At 41.8% G+C, this 26,008-nt stretch overlaps 2 protein-coding genes across 2 annotated transcripts; one reads left to right on the forward strand and one right to left on the reverse strand.

Annotated features, from left to right (window-relative positions):
- LOC147987819 (uncharacterized) lies at nucleotides 1-546 on the forward strand. Its single transcript, XM_087540446.1, has 3 exons — nucleotides 1-81; nucleotides 173-325; nucleotides 403-546. The coding sequence occupies exons 1-3, from the start codon at nucleotides 1-3 to the stop codon at nucleotides 544-546; spliced, it is 378 nt and encodes a 125-aa protein (XP_087396572.1).
- A 4,104-nt stretch (nucleotides 547-4,650) lies between these two features.
- Nucleotides 4,651-10,346, reverse strand: LOC147987820 (uncharacterized). The gene is made up of 5 exons (XM_087542513.1): nucleotides 10,029-10,346; nucleotides 9,023-9,161; nucleotides 8,654-8,899; nucleotides 8,229-8,572; nucleotides 4,651-4,773 (listed from the first exon to the last, which is right to left on the reverse strand). The coding sequence occupies exons 1-5, from the start codon at nucleotides 10,344-10,346 to the stop codon at nucleotides 4,651-4,653; spliced, it is 1,170 nt and encodes a 389-aa protein (XP_087398639.1).
- Between the last annotated feature and the right edge of the window lie 15,662 nt (nucleotides 10,347-26,008).

Raw genomic sequence — 26,008 nt, forward strand, 5'->3', positions numbered from 1 at the left:
ATGAGGAACTTACGCATAACATGTGACGACATTCATTGTTCCACTCAGGCGGAGCTGGCATCCAGCATGCCAAGCAGAGAGGTACGCTCTACTAAAAATATCGGTTTGTGTGTTTAATGAGATTACAGAAGTGGTCAACTTCGAATACAATTAGTCTAACATCCTTATGCAGATGATCAACTCACCAATGGAATCTAGCAAACTTGTCAACCTGAAGTCTGTGGGTTTTGTTCTTGGAGAAGTGCCCTTTGGTCGGAGCTTTGATTGTTCTTCTCTGTTTCCTCTCTTTGGTGCTTCTCTTACCTTGGAGACTTTCATCTCGCATGTAAGTTGCTTACTGTCCTGCAGCTATGTGAAGAGTTAGTCATGGAATTTCACTAAACATTGTGTTTTTATATCCAGGTATTCAACGAACTCATGCATCATGCTTTAGTTTTCGGAGATCCTACAAGGTTGTCGAGGTTCAACACGACCGGTGTTGTATCCCCCGAGAAGAAGTCACGGGTCGAGGAAGCATGTCATATGCTCAGGACCTGGTTGAGCTAAACAATTTTGAAGTTTTGCACAGTCGATCATGGAGCTAAACATTAGATATCTTAAGTTGTGTGGTTTTCTGATTATGAAGTTTCTCCAAGCAAAAGATAATATTGACAACCCGTATTTTTTTAAGATGGTCCCTCATGTGAGAAAGGTGTACATCGCAGAAAATTAATAGGGCCAAGTGGGCATGTTGTGCATATCAGTTTGTCAGTCTGGGTGACATTGCAAGATGTAGCTGACACCACTCTGCAGGCTATTACATCTATTCGTCAGGAATAACATTTCAATTGTTCGTGCAGAAAATAAATGAGTACATCCTTGGACAAAAAATGAAGTAATTCGTTATAAAACAAGCTAAAGAGTGATTAACGTGGAACAGAGCTCCGTCGATCTGCCACGAGTACTATGTCGTCCATTGTCAAAGAGTAAACATGCAACATCATCGGTGACGGCGCCCAGCGGTTAGGTCCACACGGGACCACAAGGTCAACTCTGTTTGGTTGATAGTTGAGTTGGTCACAGGCCCACATGTTATCATCAACACTACTCTCTCTAAGAACGTTTTTGGTTGCCTGCATAAGACCCAAACAGGCCCGTGTGGGATCAAAACTGGTTGTTTGGTTGCCTGGGCTGCATCTACATCTTGGATCGCACGAAACTTAAAGCAGTCCCGGGCCAGGCTGCGAGCTACTGCCGAATCGGTAGTTTCTCGGCAGCGAGGCTCGCTGCTGCCACGCATGGCTCTTGGTTGCACACCTAAGGGAACACGTGAGACGGATGGGACGTCTCAATAACTCCCCCCTCTCTCGTGTCACCGCCCACTCTCCATCCCCCCCCCCCCCACTCTCCTCATCAGCCCGTTGCTCTCCTCTTCTCCGATGGCTCGCTTGACGCCGCGCTGTCCCCTCACCCCCATCGAGGCCAGCGGCAACCGCTCTCCTCTCATCGTTGCTTTCTACGAACAACAAACAGAGACTATCTACTTCAAACGAATAACAAACTGAACAAACCATATATAGCACCAACACCAATGCACATAATATTTTTGTAGCAAATCATGAGCGGGGAAATTAGATTATCATCGGAACCATGAAAAGACGTGTTCCATCCAAATCAAAGAATGTACAACAAATCTTTTCATTGAATAAATAACTTTACAGTTTGGGTATAATAGCTAGCTTATCTTTTAGTTTCGTTAATTTTGGATTTGCAAAATATATGAATGAATGGAGGGGGAATTAAAGAGAAGTGCTCCTGTCGAGATCCGCCTTTCAAAATGAAACAAATAATCAAAATGTATGAACAAACAATCAAATTACTAAACCGTCAATGCTCCCCAATGGGGCGTTGAAACCGTCTTTGTCAGCAAATTGCCGTCCGCTAAGGGCTTTTCCCACCACCTGGCATGGTCTTGCTCTTCTCGATCCATGCGCACAACACCGCTCGGCCATGACCGCCAATGTGCATGCCCCGGTCATTAATCCCCTCCTCTGCACCCCGTAGCAGCCAGCGTTACGCCCCTTCAATTGCTCCACCTTATACAAGTGCTAAAATTGCTAGCTAAGCAAAAAATTTGATGTGACATGTTAGTTAAAAAGAGTGAGAGTAGTATGGTGACCCCAGAAAGAAATGATGCTAAACACATGTACCTAGGTGGAAGCATAATTCTGAGTCTACAACTAATTAAATGCATGCAGCTTAGCACATTTACATTGGGGCTTGAGTTGCTAAAGCATTTAATATACTTAGCACCTCATCTAAACACCTTTACACTGGAGGAGGTCTTAGACTGGTCACAATGGGCAAGAACATAGTCTAGTAACTTACACACTTCCTTAGACTATGTTACTACCTCCACAGTGGGTAGGAACATCTATGTAGTGTCATGCAACAATGTATTTTTTTTTGCGGGTGAATGCAACAATGTATTTATTAGGTTATAGACTCATTGTTTCTTGGAGTGTGTGATGTTCCGGTAACTTAACTAGTTACCACAAGAGGTAATATCACTGGTAGTCATATAACTTGCGCTGGATGTTCAATTTGGTGCTAAAACTTATAAAATACGGATTTACGGTCATCTAACTTGTTGATTGATGCAAATACGGTGCATTCTACTGTATCTAGGTGTACATCCTGCCTACATGGCATGCCAGCAGCCCACATGTCAGTGTGTAGGGATAACATTTTCCAGATAACTCCCTATATTTTTTGGTCACGCAAAAAAAAGTTGAACAGTGTTATAAGAGAAAGGAAATAAATATCATTTAGAGCAGCAGGATTCGAACTACAGATCTTCAGAAGGCAAACACACCAGGTAAACCAACAGGCCTAACGCAGTTTGATGTTTGTGAAGAATAAATAATTGCTCTACTCCCGGCATACCTCGGCCTGCCAGCTCAAATGGGCCATGAGCAGTAGAGCCCATTTTCCACCTTTGATTTTTCTTTAGAAAATTGTATGTAAATTATGGGACGGATGAGTGGATTAATGCAAAACTTTAATGCTCATAGATGAGTGGATTTTTAACATAAAAATAAGGGAGTCGCTAGGTCTCAAACACACGAGGCCGCGACAAAAACACTCTATTGTCTATACATACAGAAGATGATTTGTAAACCAAAAGGTTTGATATAAGCTTGAGTATTATATTTTTTTTTGTAAAACATGAGTAATAAAAACATTATACATACAAAAAATGATTATTAAATAAAATATTTAAATATAAACCTATGTATTATATTAAACACGACTGAATATTCATATCAACAATTTAAATGTTAAATTATGGATATGTTATTACATGGAGATTCAACTATACAAATGCGCATATAATTATTGAAATGTTTGTAAAACTAAAATAATATTTTGGAATTTAAATTTTACAAACATTTGTATTATTTGAAATTATACACACATGTTCATTATTCATAAATACTCCCTCCGTCACATAATATAAAAACATTTTTTATACTAGTGTAGTGTCAAAAACGCTCTTATATTATGGGACGGATGGATATTTTTAATATATAATATTTGTAAAATAATACATGAACAGTTTGAGAGTAAGTTATTTCGTAGGCCATTTGAGCTAACAGGCCCACGTATTTTAAGATGTGGATATAAAAGATAGTTATCCTTATCATGCAATCATGTGTCATTGGCTACCCGTCAAAAAAAAATGTGTCATTGGCTGTGCTGGTTGACCACGTGTGCGTACCTTCTGAAGTTCGTGAGTAAGAATCCCGGCCCCTCTATATATGACGACTTATCATTTTTTTCTCGTACATTATTCAATGACAGGTGGGCCTCACCTGGGCTTTTTTGCGCAATTAAAAAATTCAGGGAGTTATCTAGAAACATTTATTCCAAGCCAATGCCACACATGCAACATGTACGTCCGGATATGGTATAACACACCGTATTTGCACCACACGACAAGTTAGATGATCACAAATCCATATTTTACAAGTTTTAGCACCAAACTGAACATGCAACACAAGTTTTATGACTCCCGGTGATATTACCTCTTACCACAAGCATCTCTCTCTTCATTAAATATGTGACACATAAGCAAAATAGTATTGGAGTGTGTGATGTTACTCCTAAGTTCCTCCCCGTTGTGACCAACCTTATCCCTCATCCTGGCCAGCGAGCCATCTCCAGCCACCATTTTGTCCCTGTAGAAGCTCGTAGCTACGTCATTGGCAGACTCGCTGACCCTTTGACACACTAAAGAAATACTCATTGTTGCAAAGATGCGTTCCATCCTTGAGTAGTTCGAAAATTGCTGCTGCTTTTCCTTCTTCTGCCGCAGCCACGATGCAGGGGAGAGCCCGAGCGCTCGCTCCTTGCCCGCGCGCCTCCCTCGATCCGTGCCCGAGGCCGGAGGCCCCAATCACCCGTGACCCGTCGACCCCGGCGACCAGCCTCGCCTGTGCGCCCCTCTGCCTTCTTCCCCCTCTTTGCTTCTCTCTCTCTCTCTCTCTCCCTAAACGATCCCTCTCTCTCTCATGTATTCTTTCTGTCCAGAAACCGAAGAACGCCGCTGCGGCATGGCCGCTTGGAGCTCCCCACCGCTCCGCGTCCGTGCCACCGGAGTACCACACGTCACCTCCGCATCTCATCCGCGCAAGATCCCATGCACCTGCCGCCGTTTCGTTCACCTCTGGTGAAGATCGAGCCGCCGCCGTCCCTGGTTCGAGTCACGAGGATGCGTGGACGTAATTTTCTCTGACATAATCGATGGTAGATTCAGTAAATGTGATTTTTCACTCAGCACTGAATTCTGCAATAGTATTGCGATCTTCCGGTGGCGATTTCAACTCTCAATGCGATAGGTAGGTAGTAGAGTTTACAAATTCAGATAAGATCCTAGCTACTTTCTCCGTCTAGGTGAATAAGTCATTTTAGATTGTGCACCATGACCAAGGAGGAGAGGAAAACGAGATAACTTAATGTTTATTTATTAATTAATAGTATTGCATGCAATGAACTAACCACTGCATGTAGTGTTTGCTAGTCTCAAGTAACTGAAAGCATGCACGCTCCACATCTCTTATTGGTTGATATGTCAAGAAACAAAAAACGAGGTGGGAGTTAATACACCGCGCCTAAGTGTTTTGAGATTATTTGGTTTTCATAAGGTGACTTATACACTTAGACGGAGGGAGTAGTTGGGATTTTACTAGACATACTGTACTTTATAAACACCTATTTATTATGATTTTATTAGAATTAACTTATCTCTGGTGATGCTCTTGAGATGTCTTGCATAGTCGTATTTTTTTTGTTTTGCCGTGTTTTGAATTTCAGTTCAGACATGGTCAGAACCGCTCGAGAAGGAAGAATGTATTCATTTGTAGTTGAAATATACCATGCAAACTAAAATTAGAAAGATTTGATAAAAAAATACTTTTACTCTGCTAAATTTAGAGGACCAGCTAGAACCGGCCAAAACTTAGTGGAGTAAGTATACTCTGCTAAGGTTTACTCGGCCGTTTACTCCTCTATATTTTAGGGATCGGCTAGAGATGCCTATGGGTAACGTGAAAACGGGAAACTAGAAAGTGCTTCTGAATTTTAGGGCTCGGGCTGTCAGGGGTAAAAGTAAAATTCTCTCTTTGTTTTATTCATACAAATTGGGAATTAGATCCTTACAAAAACACCCCTTATTTTTTCACAACTCTTCTCGTAAATATCATCAAGGATAAAAGCTTCGGTCACGGTGGTTTCAAAGGTTTGCCATTTTTGCAAGTCGTCAATAAAGCTAGCAGGTAGAAGTTATCAGTCCGGACCGCCATGGTGGAAGCTTCCCAGATTGGAACGATGAGGTGGAGAAATAAGCAATCGGGCGGCTGCTGTGACTTGTGTGTCTGCTTCACCATCGTCATCGCCCTCCAACCACTTGGTACCATGTGCCTAGAGCTAGGAACCGGATCTGCAATATAACCACGCATGCGGTCGAAAAATGCCAACGGAGGCCGAGCTTCACGGAGCTCGGTATTTAAAAAAAATCAAAAGTCATATTTCAAAGTTTTAAATAAATTTAAAAAAATTATATGGAAACTTATTAGATTTCTGCATGCACGTGTGAAAAAAATCATTTGAAATTTTTGTATTTTGTAGGCTGTACAAAAAAGACAAAATTCTGGCCCAACAACAAAAAAAGTGGCCCATTTTAGAAATACGTTTTTGTCTTTTTTCCGTAGGCCACGTGTGAAAGTATATGGTTATGAATTTTTGGATATACGCAATACACATATGTGAGAGTGTATACAAATATTTTTCAATTTTTTTCATGCCATGGAAAAATCATATTTTGAAAACGAGCTCTGTGGAGCTCGGCCTCCAAAAGCCCTCACCCCGCATACGGTGTCCTATACCTTCACCTACATATCCTAGACCAGTTTCTTCAGTTTTCTTCTAGTATTTTATCTAAATGATGTGGGTGACTCGTTTTAATTGTGCACATCTCATCAAGAGTAGGGATGTGATATCTCGGCTGAAAAGACTCAACCTAAGGCAATGACCCTTTTATTATACTAGAAGTCACTACTAGGAAAAGGCCTACTAATAGCGCACCTGTTTTGGCTACTAATGGCGCACTACAGGTGTGCCATTAGTACCACGCCACTAGTATATTTTAGTAACGGCGCACCTGTAGGTATACTAATGGCGCACCACAGGTGCGTCATTAGTATCCCACAGGTGCGCCATTAGTAACAATTTTTTTTTAAAAAAATCGGTTTTTTTTAATCTCAGGTCACTATTTCACATATGAGATATCCAACACATATATATACAATAAGCATCCATATAACAATCATATCCAACATACAAGTTTCAACATATATACATACATAGCCAACACATAGTTCCATCATTATATATTACAAAAGTTTCACATTGTTCATCCAACACCGTTATCCATCAATTCACAAAAGTTTCACATTGTTCATCCAACACCGTTATCCATCAATTCACAAAAGTTTCACATTGATACAAAATAAAAACACAAATGGAAAAGAAGCACTCCATCCATGCAAGCTTCCGTGAATTAAATCAAATCTGCAAAATGATAAACAAAAAGTTAGAAGAAGAAGAAGAAGAAGAAGAAGAAGACTAGAAGAATACTAGAAGAAGAAGAACACTAGAAGAATACTAGAAGAAGAATAAGAAGAATAAGAAAAAGACTATAAGCTTATTATGTAAACTTGATCATTTTGTGCTAACATAAGTAATTTTGGAGCTAACCTATAGGAAACTAAGCATATAAGCTCTCTAAGTTAGCATATTAGAGCCAACTTAGGTAAAATGAAGCTAACCTATGTCATTTTGGAAAAGAAGAAGAATAAGAAGAATAAGAAGAAGACTATAAGCTTATTATGTAAACTTGATCATTTTGTGCTAACATAAGTAATTTTGGAGCTAACTTATAGGAAACTAAGCATATAAGCTCTAAGTTAGCATATTAGAGCCAACTTAGGTAAAATGAAGCTAACCTATGTCATTTTGGAAAAGAAGAAGAATAAGAAGAAGACTATAAGCTTATTATGTAAACTTGATCATTTTGTGCTAACATAAGTAATTTTGAAGCTAACCTATAGGAAACTAAGCATATAAGCTCTAAGTTAGCATATTAGAGCCAACTTAGGTAAAATGAAGCTAACCTATGTCATTTTGGAAAAGAAGAAGACTATAAGCTTATTATGTAAACTTGATCATTTTGTGCTAACATAAGTTATTTTGGAGCTAACCTATAGGAAACTAAGCATATAAGCTCTAAGTTAGCATATTAGAGCCAACTTAGGTAAAATGAAGCTAACATATGTCATTTTGGAAAAGAAGAAGAATAAGAAGAAGGCTGTAAGCTTATTGTGTAAACTTGATCATTTTGTGCTAACATAAATAATTTTGGAGCTAACCTATAGGAAACTAAGCATATTAGAGATAACATAGGTAACTAAGTATATATATATATCATTTTGGAGATCTGACATACCTGACATAGTTCAGTTCTTATTGTTCTTCTCCTTCTTCTTCCTCAGCCTGATGCGCCAAGAGCGGCGAGGCGGTGGAGGCAGCTGTGGGATGTAGTCTTCTACCACAATTGGCGTGGTCATGTCGCCCAGTTGTGGGATCGCCGGCGCCACCACCGGTGCGTGGTCATTGTCAGGCACCACCACCATCGCGAGGCCACCTTCAGAAAGGACGGGCACGACTATTGCTAGGTCATCCTCAGCCATCACCATCTCTTGCCCATGGTCAGCCACCACCAGCTCTTGCCCTTGGTCAGCCACCACCAGCGCTAGGTCATCCTCAGCCTGATGCCCATCGTCATCCTGCAGCTCCTCATCCCCACTCTGCTCCTCTTCTCCCCCACTCCAGTCCGGATCATCCTTCTTGTTGTCTTTGCTGCTGCCAGAATCGCTGCTGCTATCGCTAAAGCCAGAATCGTTGTTGCTTTTGCTACAGCCATAATCGCTGCTGCTTTGGCTGTAGCCAGTGTCGCTGCTGCTGCTCCCATTGCCTGTCCAAATGCAACAATGACCGTTAACAATCGATGTGAGACAAAGCCAAATGTAGAGGAATAAGAAGAGGCAGAATGCACTAGCATCTTCGTCGTCAGCGTAGCGCATGCGACACATAGTCGCGTTGAAAACCTTCACGATGAGCATTGTGGCGTCACCGTCGTACCTGAAGAGAAGAAAGTACCCGGTCCGCAGGTCATAGGCACTGTAGTACTTCTCCCAGCCACGACACAGGTACATGTGGCCCTCCTCGATCACCAACTCCACGTCCCACAGCCTGCGAACCCCGCTGCTGGCCTGTCGGAGCTTCACATTATCTGGCAGATCTTCACCCAGCATGTTCATAAAAGTGTCAGGCAGCCTCTGCAATTTGGGACAAGGAGTGATGTAGCAAACAACAGAGTTATCATAATGAGATGGGTGAAGGGGAGATCTCTCGTTTTATATACCTGCCTCGTGGCTGATACTGAAGTCCCAAGTATTATACTGAAGAACTCGAAAGCATCCAACTCGTACTCCGGTGAGGTAGAGCGGCGGTGGCTGCTTCCCCCCATCTCTGATAAGCAGTAGAAGAGACCAATTAGTACCCTTACAACATTATCATACAACATTATAGCAGCATAAATTTTGAGCAGAAGATAATCAACTACACCAATGCACTTCCGAAGTTCCCGCTTCCCACCCATGATGTTGTTAAGCGAGGACTAGTGCCAAATGCATTTTTGGTACGAAAATACATCACAGGTCACTATGTTATTTAATATCATTCTTCTTGAAGACTAATGATTGTTACATCCTACTAAAATGATGTTCTGTCCTTAGAGATGTCTCGTTGCTTATGAGGAAGCAGCAAATAAACACTTGAAAAAAGCTCTCGTCCTCGAAGATGCATTCTTGGTTATATTACCGTTCTGAGTTATGTTGTTCTGTTATTTTATTTGAAGACATGAAGGGTTACTTATTTGAAGATGCTACTCCTAAGAAAGGTCAACTTTTCAATCATCAGCCTCTACAATTAAACAATGATGCATTCTTCCTTTTCCTTTCCATCTTCTTCTTCTCCACCTCTCTTCTTTTCTTGTTCTCCTTTTTCTTTCTTCTCCTTCCTCCTCCTCCTCTTCTCCTTCTTCCTTTCTTGTTCTGTTTTCAACTTTCTTCTTATTCTTCCTCCTCCTTTTTCCTCTTCTTCTACTTCTTCTTCTTTTTTTCAACTTTCTTCTTCTAATTATCTAAACCTAAATCTAGCACTAACCTAAACCAACCACTAACCTAAACCTATCAATAACCTAATTAAACCTAAACAGCAAAGAAAAACAGTAGAAAAAACAAAAAAATGCTCACCTTGGCTTCGGGGGCAGGGGTGGTGGTGGACGGCCGCGGTTAGGGCAGCGGAGGCGGGCTTGGCTCCGGGGGGGGGGGGGGGGGCGAGGCGGACGCAGGGGGCCCGCGGCGAGCCTGGCTCCGGGGGCGGCGCGGGCGCAGGGGCGGCAGCGAGCCTGGCTCCGGGGGCGGCACGGGCGCAGGGGCCGACGGGCAGGTGGGGGGGGGGCGGGGCACCAGGGAGCGCGTCGTTCGGGCGACGGGGCGCCGGGGCAGGGCGTCGTTCGGGCGACGGGACGGTGGCGGGTGGTGGGGGCGACGGGGCGAGGGGCGGCGGGTGGCGGCGGCGGCGGCGGGTGGTTGGGACGGTGGGGAGACGGGGCGAGGGGAGGTGGGGCAAGGGGGCGGCGAGGGGAGGGGGGCGACGGGGCGAGGGGAGGTGGGGTTTGGCATTACTAACACATTATTTATTTATTTATTTTTCAAAACTACTAATGGCGCACGGTGGGTGTGGTGCGCCATTACTATGTCAACTAGTAATGGCGCACTATTCCACGGTGCGCCATTAGTAACAATTTTTTTTTCAAAACTACTAATGGCGCATCATACACCTGGTGCGCCATTAGTAACACATGATGCACCATTAATATATAGTAATGATGCACCACATGTCTGGTGCGTCATTAGTGGCCATATCATCTATAGCCTTTTTCCTAATAATGAGTAAACAACTAATACATCATCTTTGTGGAATGCTCATCCCACGTCCTTCATGGCAACGATGTTAAATCGACGAAGCTATCCTCAACATGCCAAATTTCAGTTGAGTTAATTATAATGATGGTTGCATGCTTGAAGATGCTCTAACGTCTAACGGTGTGAATTGGGTACAATGATGTAGTAGTAGAGTGAGATTGTGATTGTGAACAACTTTTAGGTTGGTATATATCATGCCAAAAGTCCGTTCAACCCCCACCGACATATATCCCGCCAAGTCTTCTCAGATTAAGAGACACCATGTTGTGCAAAGGAGCAGGGTTCAACATGCAGCCGCCATAAAGTGGTTGTATGCATCACCCAAATGCAGAGGTCATGGGTCTTCTTCTTTTTTTTTAAAAAAAAAACCACGCAGCGGCCCAGCAGGTGGAGGAAGCCGTTGTAGTGGTCCTTGACAGCTGCTTTCGGGCAGGTAGCGGTGGAACATGGCGGTGCAAATCCAGAGACACTTGACATGCCTCTTCTTTTTCTTTATTTTCTCTCAAAATCTCACTGTACAAGCATATGTTTTGGCGACCCACTAGCCCATGATATCCTCGACGGATATTCACTCGGTCCTAGCTACCTAATCCTACTAGCTAGGATACAAACTCCACAACTCATCTAATAACCTAGCGTAACGCACGACCCAACGGCAAATGGAAACCTACCTAATATTTGACTTGAATACACACTCCCTCCATTCCAAAATAAGTGTTGTAGTTTTATTTCAAATTACTAAAATCACAAAACATATTTTGGGACAGAGATAGTACCAGAGTATTAGGAAACTAACCAAGCAAATTATTTGTGGATTTCAAAGGAATCTTTTATCTGTTCAACTTCTATAAACTCAATTTTGCCTGACCAGGCTATGGGCAGTTGGGCACTTTCACATGCTAATGAGGTCATACGCATAAATGTTCCAAATGTCGTGATAGCCGACCCTTTTCTCGTGAACTGGGTGGACCTTTGCGACAATACTGGTAAGCAGTCCATGAAGAACTATGTTTTGCGTTTCATGCAAGATAACAAGAACAAAGACCACATGCTCATGCTCTACCGTCCCGACTAAGTACTTGTTTGATCTTAACTTTCATGGTTTTCTTTTTCATATATATGTTTGGACATACAAAACTTTTAATCTTGGTCAAATTCAGGGTATGTTCACCTGTTTGCGCAAGGACCACTGGATTCTCATATTACTATAATCCAAATGTCCAATTGTTAGTTGATGGATTCCCTGAAGAGACGACAAAAGATTGGTGGCTCCTGATGGAATTGATGGATTATTGTCTCTTTAATTTGAATATGAAAGGAGCGAATGATCCCAAGGAGGTTCTATAGGAATCGTAACATATGCTTCAAGTGTGATACCAATTCGTTTGCAAGCAAGAACCGAATGGTAGCTTGATGTGTGGCTTCTATGCCTACCTTCTCATCGAAGAGTTCATATGGTCGAACAAATCGTTCAAGAAGCATGAAGATGTCGTCAGATGGGTTGAAGACATAGAATTCATGTCGTTTGATTTGGGCATAGAGTTCGAACGCATCCAAAAGTGTTCGTCGTCAATAAGGAGGTTAGTAGCACCATTGTCTGAAGCTCGAGAGCCTTGGTGGCAATCTGTGCGACAAAGAGGATGTCATCCTTATCCGTCTCTCTCCCGAGTTTTCATTAGAGGCAACCCCGAGCTCTTTTAAGCATTGTTGTCTCCCCCTCCACCCCTTCGGTAGCCTCTAACCCAAGGAATAGAACTGAAGGCACCTCCTTCACCGCATCCGGCCAAATGTTGCTTCGCCAGCTCATTGCCAATCCTTATCTAACCGAAGCCTCCTCGCCAGTGAGTTGATAACCCACAAGTATAGGGGATCGCAACAGTTTTCGAGGGTAAAGTATTCAACCCAAATTTATTGATTCGACACAAGGGGAGCCAAAGAATATTCTCAAGTATTAGCAACTGAGTTGTCAATTCAACCACACCTGGAAACTTAGTATCTGCAGCAAAGTAATATGATAGTAGCTAGTGGTAACGGTAGCAAAAGGTAACGGTAGTACAAGTAATGTTTTTGGTATTTGTAGTGATGATAGCAATAGCAACGGGAAAGTAAATAAGCGAAGAACAATATATGGAAAGCTCGTAGGCAATGGATCGGTGATGGAGAATTATGCCGGATGCGATTCATCATGTAACAGTCATAACCTAGGGTGACACAGAACTAGCTCCAATTCATCAATGTAATATATGCATGTATTCCGAATATAGTCATACGTGCTTATAAAAAAACTTGCATGACATCTTTTGTCCTACCCTCCCGTGGCAGCAGGGTCCTTATGGAAACTAAGGGATATTAAGGCCTCCTTTTAATAGAGTACCGGAACAAAGCATTAACACATAGTGAATACATGAACTCCTCAAACTACGGTCATCACCGGTAAGTATCCCGATTATTGTCACTTCGGGGTTAACGGATCATAACACATAATAGGTGACTATAGACTTGCAAGATAGGATCAAGAACTCTCATATATTGATGAAAACATAATAGGTTCAGATCTGAAATCATGGCACTCGGGCCCTAGTGACAAGCATTAAGCATAGCAAAGTCATAGCAACATCAATCTCAGAACATAGTGGATACTAGGGATCAAACCCTAACAAAACTAACTCGATTACATGATAGATCTCATCCAACTCATCACCGTCCAGCAAGCCTACGATGGAATTACTCACGCACAGCGGTGAGCATCATGAAATTGGCGATGGAGGATGGTTGATGATGACGATGGCGATGGATTCCCCTCTCCGGAGCCTCGAACGGACTCCAGATCAGCCCTCCCGAGAGGTTTTAGGGCTTGGCGGCGGCTCCGTATCGTAAAACGCGATGAATTCTTCTCTCTGATTTTCTTCTCCCCGAAACACAATATATAGAGTTGGAGTTGGAGTCGGAGGAGCTCTAGGGGGGCCACGAGGTAGGGGGCGCGCCCCCCACCCTCGTGGATAGGTGGTGGGCCCCTGGCCTTCATCTTTTGCAGGTATTTTTTATATTTTCCAAAAAGTTGTTCCGTGAAGTTTCAGGTCATTCCGAGAACGTTTGTTTCTGCACATAAATAACACCATGGTAATTCTGCTGAAAACAACGTTAGTCCGGGTTAGTTCCATTCAAATCATGCAAGTTAGAGTCCAAAACAAGGGCAAAAGTGTTTGGAAAAGTAGATACGACGGAGACGTATCAACTCCCCCAAGTTTAAACCTTTGCTTGTCCTCAAGAAATTTAGTTGATAAACTAAAAGTGATAAAGAAAAACTTTTACAAACTCTGTTTGCTCTTGTTGTTGTAAATATATAAAGCCAGCATTCAAGTTTTCAACAAAGATTATAACTGATCACATTCGCAATAACGCTTAGGTCTCAAGTTTACTCATATCAATAGCATAATCAACTAGCGAGCAATAATAATAAATTTCGGATGACAACACTTCCTCAAAGCAATCATAATATGATATAACAAGATGGTATCTCGCTAGCCCTTTCTGAGACCGCAAAACATAAATGCAGAGCACCTTTAAAGACCAAGGACTGACTAGACATTGTAATTCATGGTAAAAGAGATCCAGTCAAGTCATACTCAATGTAAACTAACAATAATGAATGCGAATGACAGCGGTGCTCTCCAACTAGTGCTTTTTAATAAGAGGATGATGACTCAACATAAAAGTAAATGGATAGGCCCTTCGCAGAGGGAAGCAGAGATTTATAGAGGTGCCAAAGCTCGGCTTTGAAATAGAGGTGACTAATATTTTGAGCGGTATATTTTCATTGTCAACATAACAACCAAGAGATGGCAATATCTTCCATGCTACACACATTATAGGCGGTTCCCAAACAGAATGGTAAAGTTTATACTTGTTGGGGAACGTAGTAATTTCAAAATTTTCCTACGCACACGCAAGATCATGGTGATGCATAGCAACGAGAGGGGAGAGTGTTGTCTACGTACCCACGCAGACTGACTGTGGAAGCGTTGACACAACGTAGAGGAAGTAGTCGTACGTCTTCCCGATCCGACCGATCCAAGCACCGTTACTCCGGCACCTCCGAGTTCTTAGCACACGTACAGCTCGATGACAATCCCCGGGCTCCGATCCAGCAAAGCTGCGGGGAGGAGTTCCGTCAGCACGACGGCGTGGTGACGATCTTGATGTTCTACCGTCGCAGGGCTTCGCCTTAGCACCGCTACAATATGATCGAGGTGGAATATAGTGGCAGGGGGCACCGCACACGGCTAAGGAACGATCTCAAGGATCAACTTGTGTGTCCTAGGGTGCCCCCTACCTCCGTATATAAAGGAGCCAAGGGGGAGGGGGCGGCCGGCCAAGGAGGGCGCGCCAAGGGAGTCCTACTCCCCCCCCAATCCTAGTTGGAATAGGATTCCTCGAGCGGGGAAAGAGAGAGAGGGGGCCGGCCACCTCTCCTTGTCCTAATAGGACTAGGGGAGGGGGGAGGCGCGCGGCCCACCTTGGGCTGCCCCTTTCTCCTTTCCACTAAAGCCCACTAAGGCCCATATAGCTCCCGGGGGGTTCCGGTAACCTCCCGGTACTCCGGTAAAATCCCGATTTCACCCGGAACACTTCCGATATCCAAACATAGGCTTCCAATATATCAATCTTTATGTCTCGACCATTTCGAGACTCCTCATCATGTCCATGATCACATCCGGGACTCCGAACAATCTTCGGTACATCAAAATGCATAAACTCATAATAACTGTCATCGTAATGTTAAGCGTGCGGACCCTACGGTTCGAGAACAATGTAGACATGACCGAGACACGTCTCCGGTCAATAACCAATAGCGGGACCTGGATGCCCATATTGGCTCCTACATATTCTACGAAGATCTTTATCGGTCAGACCGCATAACAACATACGTTGTTCCCTTTGTCATCGGTATGTTACTTGCCTGAGATTCGGTCATCGGTATCCAATACCTAGTTCAATCTCGTTACCGGCAAGTCTCTTTACTCGTTCCGTAATACATCATCCCGCAACTAACTCATTAGTTGCAATGCTTGCAAGGCTTATGTGATGTGCATTACCGAGAGGGCCCAGAGATACCTCTCCGACATTCGGAGTGACAAATCCTAATCTCGAAATACGCCAACCCAACATGTACCTTTGGAGACACCTGTAGAGCTCCTTTATAATCACCCAGTTACGTTGTGACGTTTGGTAGCACACAAAGTGTTCCTCCGGCAAACGGGAGTTGCATAATCTCATAGTCATAGGAACATGTATAAGTCATGAAGAAAGCAATAGCAACATACTAAACGATCGGGTGCTAAGCTAATGGAATGGGTCATGTCAATCAGATCATTCATCTAATGATGTGATCCCGTTAATCAAATAACAACTCTTTGTCCATGGTTAGGAAACATAACCATCTTTGATTAACGAGCTAGTCAAGTAGAGGCATACTAGTGACACTCTGTTTGTCTATGTATTCACACATGTATTATGTTTCCGGTTAATACAATTCTAGCATGAATAATAAACATTTATCATGAAATAAGGAAATAAACAATAACTTTATTATTGCCTCTAGGGCATATTTCCTTCAGTCTCCCACTTGCACTAGAGTCAATAATCTAGTTCACATCGCTATGTGATTAACACCAATAGTTCACATCTTTATGTGATTGGTTCACATCTCCATGTGACTAACACCCAAAGGGTTTACTAGATTCAATAATCTAGTTCACATCGCTATGTGATTAACACCCAAAGAGTGATCATGTTTTGCTTGTGAGAAAAATTTAGTCAACGGGCCTGCCATATTCAGATCCGTATGTATTTTGCAAAATTCTATGTCTACAATGCTCTGCACGGAGCTACTCTAGCTAATTGCTCCTACTTTCAATATGTATCCAGATTGAGATTTAGAATCATCTGGATCAGTGTCAAAAACTTGCATCGACGTAACCCTTTACGACGAACCTTTTTGTCACGTCCATAATCGAGAAACATATCCTTATTTCATTAAGGATAATTCTGACCACTGTCCAGTGATCTACTCCTAGATCACTATTGTACTCCCTTGCCAAATCAGTGCAGGGTATACAATAGATCTGGTACACAGCATGACATACTTTATAGAACCTATGGCCAAGGCATAGGGAATGACTTTCATTCTCTTTCTGTCGTGGTCGGGCTTTGAGTCTTACTCAACTTCACACCTTGTAATACAGGCAAGAACTCTTTCTTTGACTGCTCCATTTTGAACTTCTTCAAAATCTTGTCAAGGTATGTGCTTTGTGAAAGTCCAATTAAGCGCCTTGATCTATCTCTATAGATCTTTATGCCTAATATGTAAGCAGCTTCACCGAGGTCTTTCATTGAAAAACTCTTATTCAAGTATCCCTTTATGCTATCCAGCAATTCTATATCATTTCCAATCAGTAATATGTCATCCACATATAATATCAGAAATGCTACAGAGCTCCCACTCACTTTCTTGTAAATACAGGCTTCTCCGAAAGTCTGTATAAAACCAAATGCTTTGATCACACTATCAAAGCGTTTATTCCAACTCCGAGAGGCTTGCACCAGTCCATAAATGGATCGCTGGAGCTTGCATACTTTGTTAACACCTTTAGGATCGACAAAACCTTCTAGTTGCATCGTATACAACTCTTCTTTAGTAAATCCATTAAGGAATGCAGTTTTGTTTATCCATTTGCTAGATTTCATAAAATGCGGCAATTGCTAACATGATTCGGACAGACTTAAGCATAGATACGAGTGAGAAAATCTCATCGTAGTCAACACCTTGAACTTGTCGAAAACCTTTTGCGACAAGTCGAGCTTTGTAGGCAGTAACATTACCATCAGCGTCAGTCTTCTTCTTGAAGATCCATTTATTCTCAATTGCTTGCCGATCAGTGGGCAAGTCAACCAAAGTCCATACTTTGTTCTCATACATGGATCATATCTCAGATTTCATGGCCTCAAACCATTTCGCGGAATCTGGGCTCATCATCGCTTCCTCATAGTTCGCAAGTTCGTCATGGTCTAGTAACATGACTTCCAGAACAGGATTACCGTACCACTCTGGTGCGGATCTTACTCTGGTTTACCTACGAGATTTGGTAGTAACTTGATCTGAAGTTACATGATCATCATCATTAACTTCCTCACTAATTGGTGTAGTAGTCACAGGAACAGATTTCTGTGATGAACTACTTTCCAATAAGGGAGCAGGTACAGTTACCTCATCAAGTTCTACTTTCCTCCCACTCACTTCTTTTGAGAGAAACTCCTTCTCTAGAAAAACTTCGAATTTAGCAACAAAAGTCTTGCCTTCGGATTTGTGATAGAAGGTGTACCCAACAGTCTCCTTTGGGTATCCTATGAGGACATATTTCTCCGATTTGGGTTTGAGCTTATTAGGATGAAACTTTTTCATATAAGCATCACAACCCCAAACTTTAAGAAACGACAACTTTGGTTTCTTGCCAAACCACAGTTCAGATTGTGTCATCTCAACGGACTTAGATGGTGCCCTATTTAACGTGAATGCAGCTGTCTCTAATGCATAACCCCAAAACGATAGTGGTAGATCGGTAAGAGACATGATAGATCGCACCATATCTAATAAAGTACGGTTATGATATTCGGACACACCATTATGCTGTGGTGTTCCAGGTGGCATGAGTTTGTGAAACTATTCCACATTGTTTTAATTGAAGACCAAACTCGTAACTCAAATATTTTACTTCTGCGATCATATCGTAGAAATTTTTCATTTTTGTTACGATGATTTTCCACTTCACTCTGAAATTCTTTGAACTTTTTAAATGTTTCAGACCTTTGTTTCATCAAGTAGATATACTCATATCTGCTCAAATCATCTGTGAAGATCAGAAAATAATGATACCTATCGCGAGCCTCAATATTCATCGGACCACATACATCAGTATGTATGATTTCCAACAAATCTGTTGCTCGCTCCATTGTTCCGGAGAACGGCGTTTTAGTCATCTTGCCCATAAGGCATGGTTCGCAAGCATCAAGTGATTCATAATCAAGTGATTCCAAAATCCCATCAGCATGGAGTTTCTTCATGCGCTTTACACCAATATGACCTAAACGGCAGTGCCACAAATAAGTTGCACTATCATTATTAACTTCGCATCTTTTGGTTTCAATATTATGAATATGTGTATCATTAAGATTGAGATCCAATGAACTATTTTCATTGGGTGTGTAACCATATAAGGTTTTATTCATGTAAACAGAACAACAATTTATTCTTTTACTTAAATGAATAACCGTATTACAATAAACATGATCAAATCATATTCATGCTCAACGCAAACACCAAATAACACTTATTTAGGTTTAACACTAATCCCGAAAGTATAGGGAGTGTGCGATGATGATCATATCAATCTTGGAACCACTTCCAACACACATCGTCACTTCACCCTTAACTAGTCTCTGTTCATTCTGCAACTCCCGTTTCGAGTTACTACTCTTAGCAACTGATCCAGTATCAAATACTGAGGGGTTGCTATAAACACTAGTAAAGTACACATCAATAACATGTATATCAAATATACTTATGTTCACTTTGCCATCCTTCTTATCCGCCAATCACTTGGGGTAGTTCCGCTTCCAGTGACCAGTCCCTTTGCAGTAGAAGCACTTAGTCTCAGGCTTAGGATCAGACTTGGGCTTCTTCACTTGAGCAGCAACTTGCTTGCCGTTCTTCTTGAAGTTCCCCTTCTTCCCTTTGCCCTTTTCTTGAAACTAGTGGTCTTGTCAACCATCAACACTTGATGTTTTTCTTGATTTCTACCTTCATTGATTTCAGCATCACGAAGAGCTTGGGAGTTGTTTCCGTTATCCCTTGCATATTATAGTTCATCACGAAGTTCTACTAACTTGGTGATGGTGACTAGAGAATTCTGTCAATCACTATCTTATCTGGAAGATTAACTCCCACTTGATTCAAGCGATTGTAGTACCCAGACAATCTGAGCACATGCTCACTAGTTGAGCGATTCTCCTCCATCTTTTAGCTATTGAACTTGTTGGGGACTTCATATCTCTCAACTCGGGTATTTGCTTGAAATATTAACTTCAACTCCTGAAACATCTCATATGGTCCATGACGTTCAAATCGTCTTTGAAGTCCCGATTCTAAGCCATTAAGCATGGTGCACTAAACTATCAAGTAGTCATCATATTGAGCTAGCCAAACGTTCACAACGTCTGCATCTGCTCCTGCAATAGGTCTGTCACCTAGCGGTGCATCAAGGACATAATTCTTCTGTGCAGCAATGAGGATAAACCTCAGATCACGGATCCAATCCGCATCATTGCTACTAACATCTTTCAACACAATTTTCTCTAGGAACATATCAAAATAAACATATGAAAGCAACAACGCGAGCTATTGATCTACAACATAATTTGCAAAATACTACCAGGACTAAGTTCATGATAAATTTAAGTTCAATTAATCAAATTACTTAAAGAACTCCCACTTAGATAGACATCCCTCTAATCCTCTAAGTGATCACGTGATCCAAATCAACTAAACCATAACCGATCATCACGTGAAATGGAGTAGTTTTCAATGGTGAACATCGTTATGTTGATCATATCTACTATATGATTCACGCTCGACCTTTCGGTCTCCGTGTTCCGAGGCCATATCTGCATATGCTAGGCTCGTCAAGTTTAATCCGAGTATTCTGCGTGTGCAAAACTGGCTTGCACCCGTTGTAGATGGACGTAGAGCTTATCACACGCGATCATCACGTGGTGTCTGGGCACGACGAACTTTGGCAACGGTGCATACTCAGGGAGAACACTTCTTAATACTTAGTGAGAGATCATCTTATAATGCTACCGTCAATCAAAGCAAAAATAAGATGTATAAAAGATAAACATCATATGCAATCAAAATATGTGACATGATATGGCCATCATCATCTTGCTTCTTTGATCTCCATCTCCAAAGTACTGTCATGATCTATATCGTCACCGGCATGACACCATGATCTCCATCATCTTGATCTATATCAATGTGTCGTCACGTGGTCGTCTCGCCAACAATTGCTCTTGCAACTATTGCTATCGCATAGTGATAAAGTAAAGCAATTATTTGGCGCTTGCATCTTATGCAATAAAGAGACAACCATAAGGCTTTTGCCAGTTACCGATAACTTTAACAAAACATGATCATCTCATACAACAACTTATATCTCATCACGTTTTGACCATATCACATCACAACATGCCCTGCAAAAACAAGTTAGACGTCCTCTACTTTGTTGTTGCAAGTTTTACGTGGCTGCTACGGGCTTAAGCAAGAACCAATCTTACCTACGCATCAAAACCACAACGATAGTTTGTCAAGTTGGTGCTGTTTTAACCTTCGCAAGGACCGGGCGTAGCCACACTCGGTTCAACTAAAGTTGGAGAAACTGTCACCCGCAAGCCACCTATGTACAAATCCCAGTCTCGATTCGTGCCAACCCAACAGACACTTTCGGAGATACCCGTAGTGTACCTTTATAGCCACCCAGTTACGTTGTGACGTTTGGCACACCCAAAGCATTCCTACGGTATCCGGGAGTTGCACAATCTCATGGTCTAAGGAAATGATACTTGACATTAGAAAAGCTTTAGCATACGAACTACACGATCTAGTGCTATGCTTAGGATTGGGTCTTGTCCATCACATCATTCTCCTAATGATGTGATCCTGTTATCAACGACATCCAATGTCCATGGTCAGGAAACCGTAACCATCTATTGATCAACGAGCTAGTCAACTAGAGGCTTACTAGGGACATGGTGTTGTCTATGTATCCACACATGTATCTGAGTTTCCTATCAATACAATTCTAGCATGGATAATAAACGATTATCATGAACAAGGAAATATAATAATAATCAATTTATTATTGCCTCTAGGGCATATTTCCAACAGTCTCCCACTTGCACTAGAGTCAATAATCCAGTTCACATCGCCATGTGATTAACACTCACAGGTCACATCGCCATGTGACTAACACCCAAGAGTTTACTAGAGTCAGTAGTCTAGTTCACATCACTATGTGATTAACACTCAATGAGTTCTAGGTTTGATCATGTTGCTTGTGAGAGAGGTTTTAGTAAACGGGTCTGCAACATTCAGATCCGTATGTACTTCGCAAATTTCTATGTCATCTTGTAGATGCAACTACTACGCTACATTTGGAGCCATTCCAAATAACTGTTCTACTTGGAGCTATTCTAAATTGTTGCTCCATTATACGTATCCGGTATCTCTACTCAGAGCTATCCGGATAGGTGTTAAGCTTGCATCGACGTAACCCTTTACGACGAACTCTTTTACCACCTCCATAATCGAGAAAAATTCCTTAGTCCACTAGTTACTAAGGATAACTTTGACCGCTGTCCTGTGATCCATTCTTGGATCACTCTTGTACCCCTTGACTGACTCATGGCAAGGCACACTTCAGGTGCGGTACACAGCATAGCATACTGTAGAGCCTACGTCTTAAGCATAGGGGACGACCTTCGTCCTTTCTCTCTATTTTGCCGTGGTCGAGCTTTAAGTCTTAACTTCATACCTTACAACTCAGGCAAGAACTCCTTCTTTGACTGATCCATCTTGAACACCTTCAAGATCATGTCAAGGTATGTGCTCATTTGAAAGTACTATTAAGCGTTTTGATCTATCCTTATAGATCTTGATGCTCAATGTTCAAGTAGCTTAATCCAGGCTTTCCATTGAAAAACACTTTCCAAATAACCCTATATGCTTTCCAGAAATTCTACGTCATTTCTGATCAACAATATGTCAACAACATATACTCATTAGAAATTCTATAGTGCTCCCACTCACTTCTTTGGAAATACAAGTTTCTCATAAACTTTGTATACACCCAAAATCTTTGATCATCTCATCAAAGCATACATTCCAACTCCGAGATGCTTACTCCAGTCCTTAGAAGGATTGCTGGAGCTTTGCATACTTATTAGCACCTTTCAGGATTGACAAAACCTTCCGGTTTGTATCACATACAACCTTTCCTAAAAAAACGTCGAGGAAACAATGTTTTGACATCCTATCTGCAAGATTTCATAAATAATGAAGTAATCGCTAATATAATTCCAACAGACTCTTAGCATCGCTACGAGTGAGAAAGTCTCATCGTAGTCAACTCCTTGAACTTGTCGGAAAACATCTTAATGACAAGTCGAGCTTTCTTAATGGTGACATTTACCATCATTGTCCGTCTTCCTTTTAAAATCCATCTGCACTCAACAGCCTTACGACCATCGAGCTATTCTGCCAAAGTCTACACTTTTTTTTTCATATATGGATCCTCTCTCGGATTATATGGCCTCGAGCCATTTTGGAATCCAGGCCCACCATCGCTTCTCCATAGCTCGTAGGTTCATTGTTGTCTAGCAACATGACTTCCAAGACAGGATTACGTACCACTCTGAAGTAGTACGCATCCTTGTCATCCCACGAGGCTTGGTAGTGACTTGATCTGAAGTTTCATGATCACTATCATAAGCTTCCACTTCAATTGGTGTAGGTGCCACAGGAACAACTTCCTGTGCCCTGCCACACACTAGTTGAAGAGACGGTTCAATAACCTCATCAAGTCTCCACCATCCTCCCACTCAATTCTTTCGAGAGAAACTTTTCCTCGAGAAAGGACCCGATTCTAGAAACAATCCCTTATTGCTTTCGAATCTGAGACAGGAGGTATACCCAACTGTTTTGGGTGTCCTATGAAGATGCATTTATCCGCTTTGGGTTCGAGCTTATTAGCCTGAAACTTTTTCACATAAGCGTCGCAGCCCCAAACTTTTAAGAAATGACAGCTTAGGTTTCTCTAAACCATAGTTCATACGGTGTCATCTCATCGGAATTACGTGGTGCCCTATTTAAAGTGAATGTGGTTGTCTCTAATGCCTAACCCATAAACTATCGTGGTAATTCGATAAGAGACATCATGGTATGCATCATATCCAATAGGGTGCAGTTATGATGTTCAGACACACCATCACACTATGGTGTTCCAGGCTGTATTAGTTGTGAAACAATTTCCACAATGTCTTAATTATGTGCCAAACTCGTAATTCAGATATTCATCTCTATGATCATATCATAGATCTTTTATCCTCTTGTCACGACGATCTTTCAACTTCACCCTGAAATTACTTGAACCTTTCAATAATTCAGACTCGTGATTTATCAAGTAAATGTACTCAACATCTACTCAAATCATCTGTGAAGTAAGAACATAACGATATCCACTACACGCCTCAGCACTCATTGGACTGCACACATCAAAATGTATTTCTTCCAACAAGTTGCTTTCTAGTTCCATTTTACTGAAAACGAGGCTTTCAGTCATCTTGCCCATGTGGTATGATTTGCATGTATCAAGTGATTCAAGATCAAGTGAGTTCAAACGGTCCATTTGCATGGAGTTTCTTCATGCATATACACCAATAGACATGGTTCGCATGTCTCAAACTTTTCAAAAACGAGTGAGCCCAAAGATCCATCAACATGGAGCTTCTTCATGCGTTTTATACCGATATGACTTACGTGGCAGTGCCACAAGTAGGTGGTACTATCATTACTATCTTATATCTTTTGGCATGAACATGTGTATCACTACGATCGAGATTCAATAAACCATTCATTTTAGGCGTAAGACCATTGAAGGTATTATTCAAATAAACAGAGTAACGATTATTCTCCTTAAATGAATAACCGTATTGCAATAGGCATAATCCAATCATGTCTATGCTCAACGCAAACACCAAATAACCATTATTTAGGTTTAACACCAATCTCGATGGTAGAGGGAGCGTGCGATGCTTTATCATATCAACATTGGAAACACTTCCAACACATATCGTCAGCTCACCTTTAGCTAGTCTCCGTTTATTCCGTAGCTTTTATTTCGAGTTACTAACACTTAGCAACCGAACCGGTATCTAATACCCTGGTGCTACTAGGAGTACTAGTAAAGTACACATTAACACAATGTATATCCAATATACTTCTATCGACCTTGCCAGCCTTCTCATCTACCAAGTATCTAGGGTAATTCTGCTCCAGTGGCTGTTCCCCTTATTACAGAAGCACTTAGTCTCGGGTTTGGGTTCAACCTTGGGTTTCTTCACTAGAGCAGCAGCTGAATTGCCGTTTCATGAAGTATCCCTTCTTGCCCTTGCCCTTCTTGAAACTAGTGGTTTCACCAACCATCAACAATTGATGCTCCTTCTTGATTTCTACTTTTGTGGTGTCAAACATCGCGAATATCTCAAGGATCATCATATATGTCCCTGATATATTATAGTTCATCACGAAGCTCTAGCAGCTTGGTGGTAATGACTTCGGAGAAACATCACTATCTTATCTGGAAGATCAACTCCCACTTGATTCAAATGATTGTTATACTCAGACAATCTGAGCACTAGCTCAACAATTGAGCTTTTCTCCTCAGTTTGCAGGCTGAGAAAATCGTCGGAGGTCTTATACCTCTTGACGTGGGCACGAGCCTGAAATCCTAATTTCAGCCCTCGAAACATCTCATATGTTTCGCGACGTTTCAAAAACCGTCTTCGGTGCCTCAACTCTAAACCATTTAACTGAACTATCACGTAGTTATCAAAACGTGTATGTGAGATGTTCGCAACATCCACAGACGACGTTCGAGGTTCAGCACACTGAGCGGTGCATTAAGGACATAAGCCTTCTATGAAGCAATGAGGACAATCCTCGGTTTACGGACCTAGTCCGCATAATTGCTACTATCAACTTTCAACTAAATTTTCTCTAGGAACATATCTAAACAGTAGAACTGAAGCGCGAGCTACGACATAATTTGCAAAGATCTTTTGACTATGTTCAGGATAATTAAGTTCATCTTATGAACTCCCACTCAGATAGACATCCCTCTAGTCATCTAAGTGATTACATGATCTGAGTCAACTAGGCCGTGTCCGATCATCACGTGAGACGGACTAGTCAACATCGGTGAACATCTTCATGTTGATCGTATCTACCATACGACTCATGCTCGACCTTTCGGTCTTCTGTGTTCCGAGGCCATGTCTGTACACATGCTAGGCTCGTCAAGTCAACCTAAGTGTTTCGCGTGTGTAAATCTGTCTTACACCCGTTGTATGTGAACGTTAGAATCTAACACCCGATCATCACGTGGTGCTTCGAAACAACGAACTGTCGCAACGGTGCACAGTTAGGGGGAACACTTTCTTGAAATTATTATGAGGGATCATCTTAT

This window comes from Triticum urartu, chromosome 2A, assembly GCF_056163025.1.
Source record: "Triticum urartu cultivar PI428250 chromosome 2A, HENAU_Tu73, whole genome shotgun sequence".
Taxonomy (NCBI): Eukaryota; Viridiplantae; Streptophyta; class Magnoliopsida; order Poales; family Poaceae; genus Triticum; species Triticum urartu.

What these genes read in the sequence shown, in the direction of transcription:
- LOC147987819 (XM_087540446.1), top strand. Translation starts at nt 1, where the DNA reads ATGAGGAACTTACGCATAACATGTGACGACATTCATTGTTCCACTCAG. An exon ending in CCAGCATGCCAAGCAGAGAG is followed by an intron (nt 82 to 172) that starts GTACGCTCTACT and finishes ATCCTTATGCAG; the next exon opens with ATGATCAACTCACCAATGGA. An exon ending in TGGAGACTTTCATCTCGCAT is followed by an intron (nt 326 to 402) that starts GTAAGTTGCTTA and finishes TTTTATATCCAG; the next exon opens with GTATTCAACGAACTCATGCA.
- LOC147987820 (XM_087542513.1), bottom strand. Translation starts at nt 10,346, where the DNA reads ATGCCAAACCCCACCTCCCCTCGCCCCGTCGCCCCCCTCCCCTCGCCG. An exon ending in CGCGCCGCCCCCGGAGCCAG is followed by an intron (nt 9,162 to 10,028) that starts GCTCGCCGCGGG and finishes TAATGTTGTAAG; the next exon opens with GGTACTAATTGGTCTCTTCT. An exon ending in CTGAAGGTGGCCTCGCGATG is followed by an intron (nt 4,774 to 8,228) that starts GTGGTGGTGCCT and finishes CGATTATGTCAG; the next exon opens with AGAAAATTACGTCCACGCAT.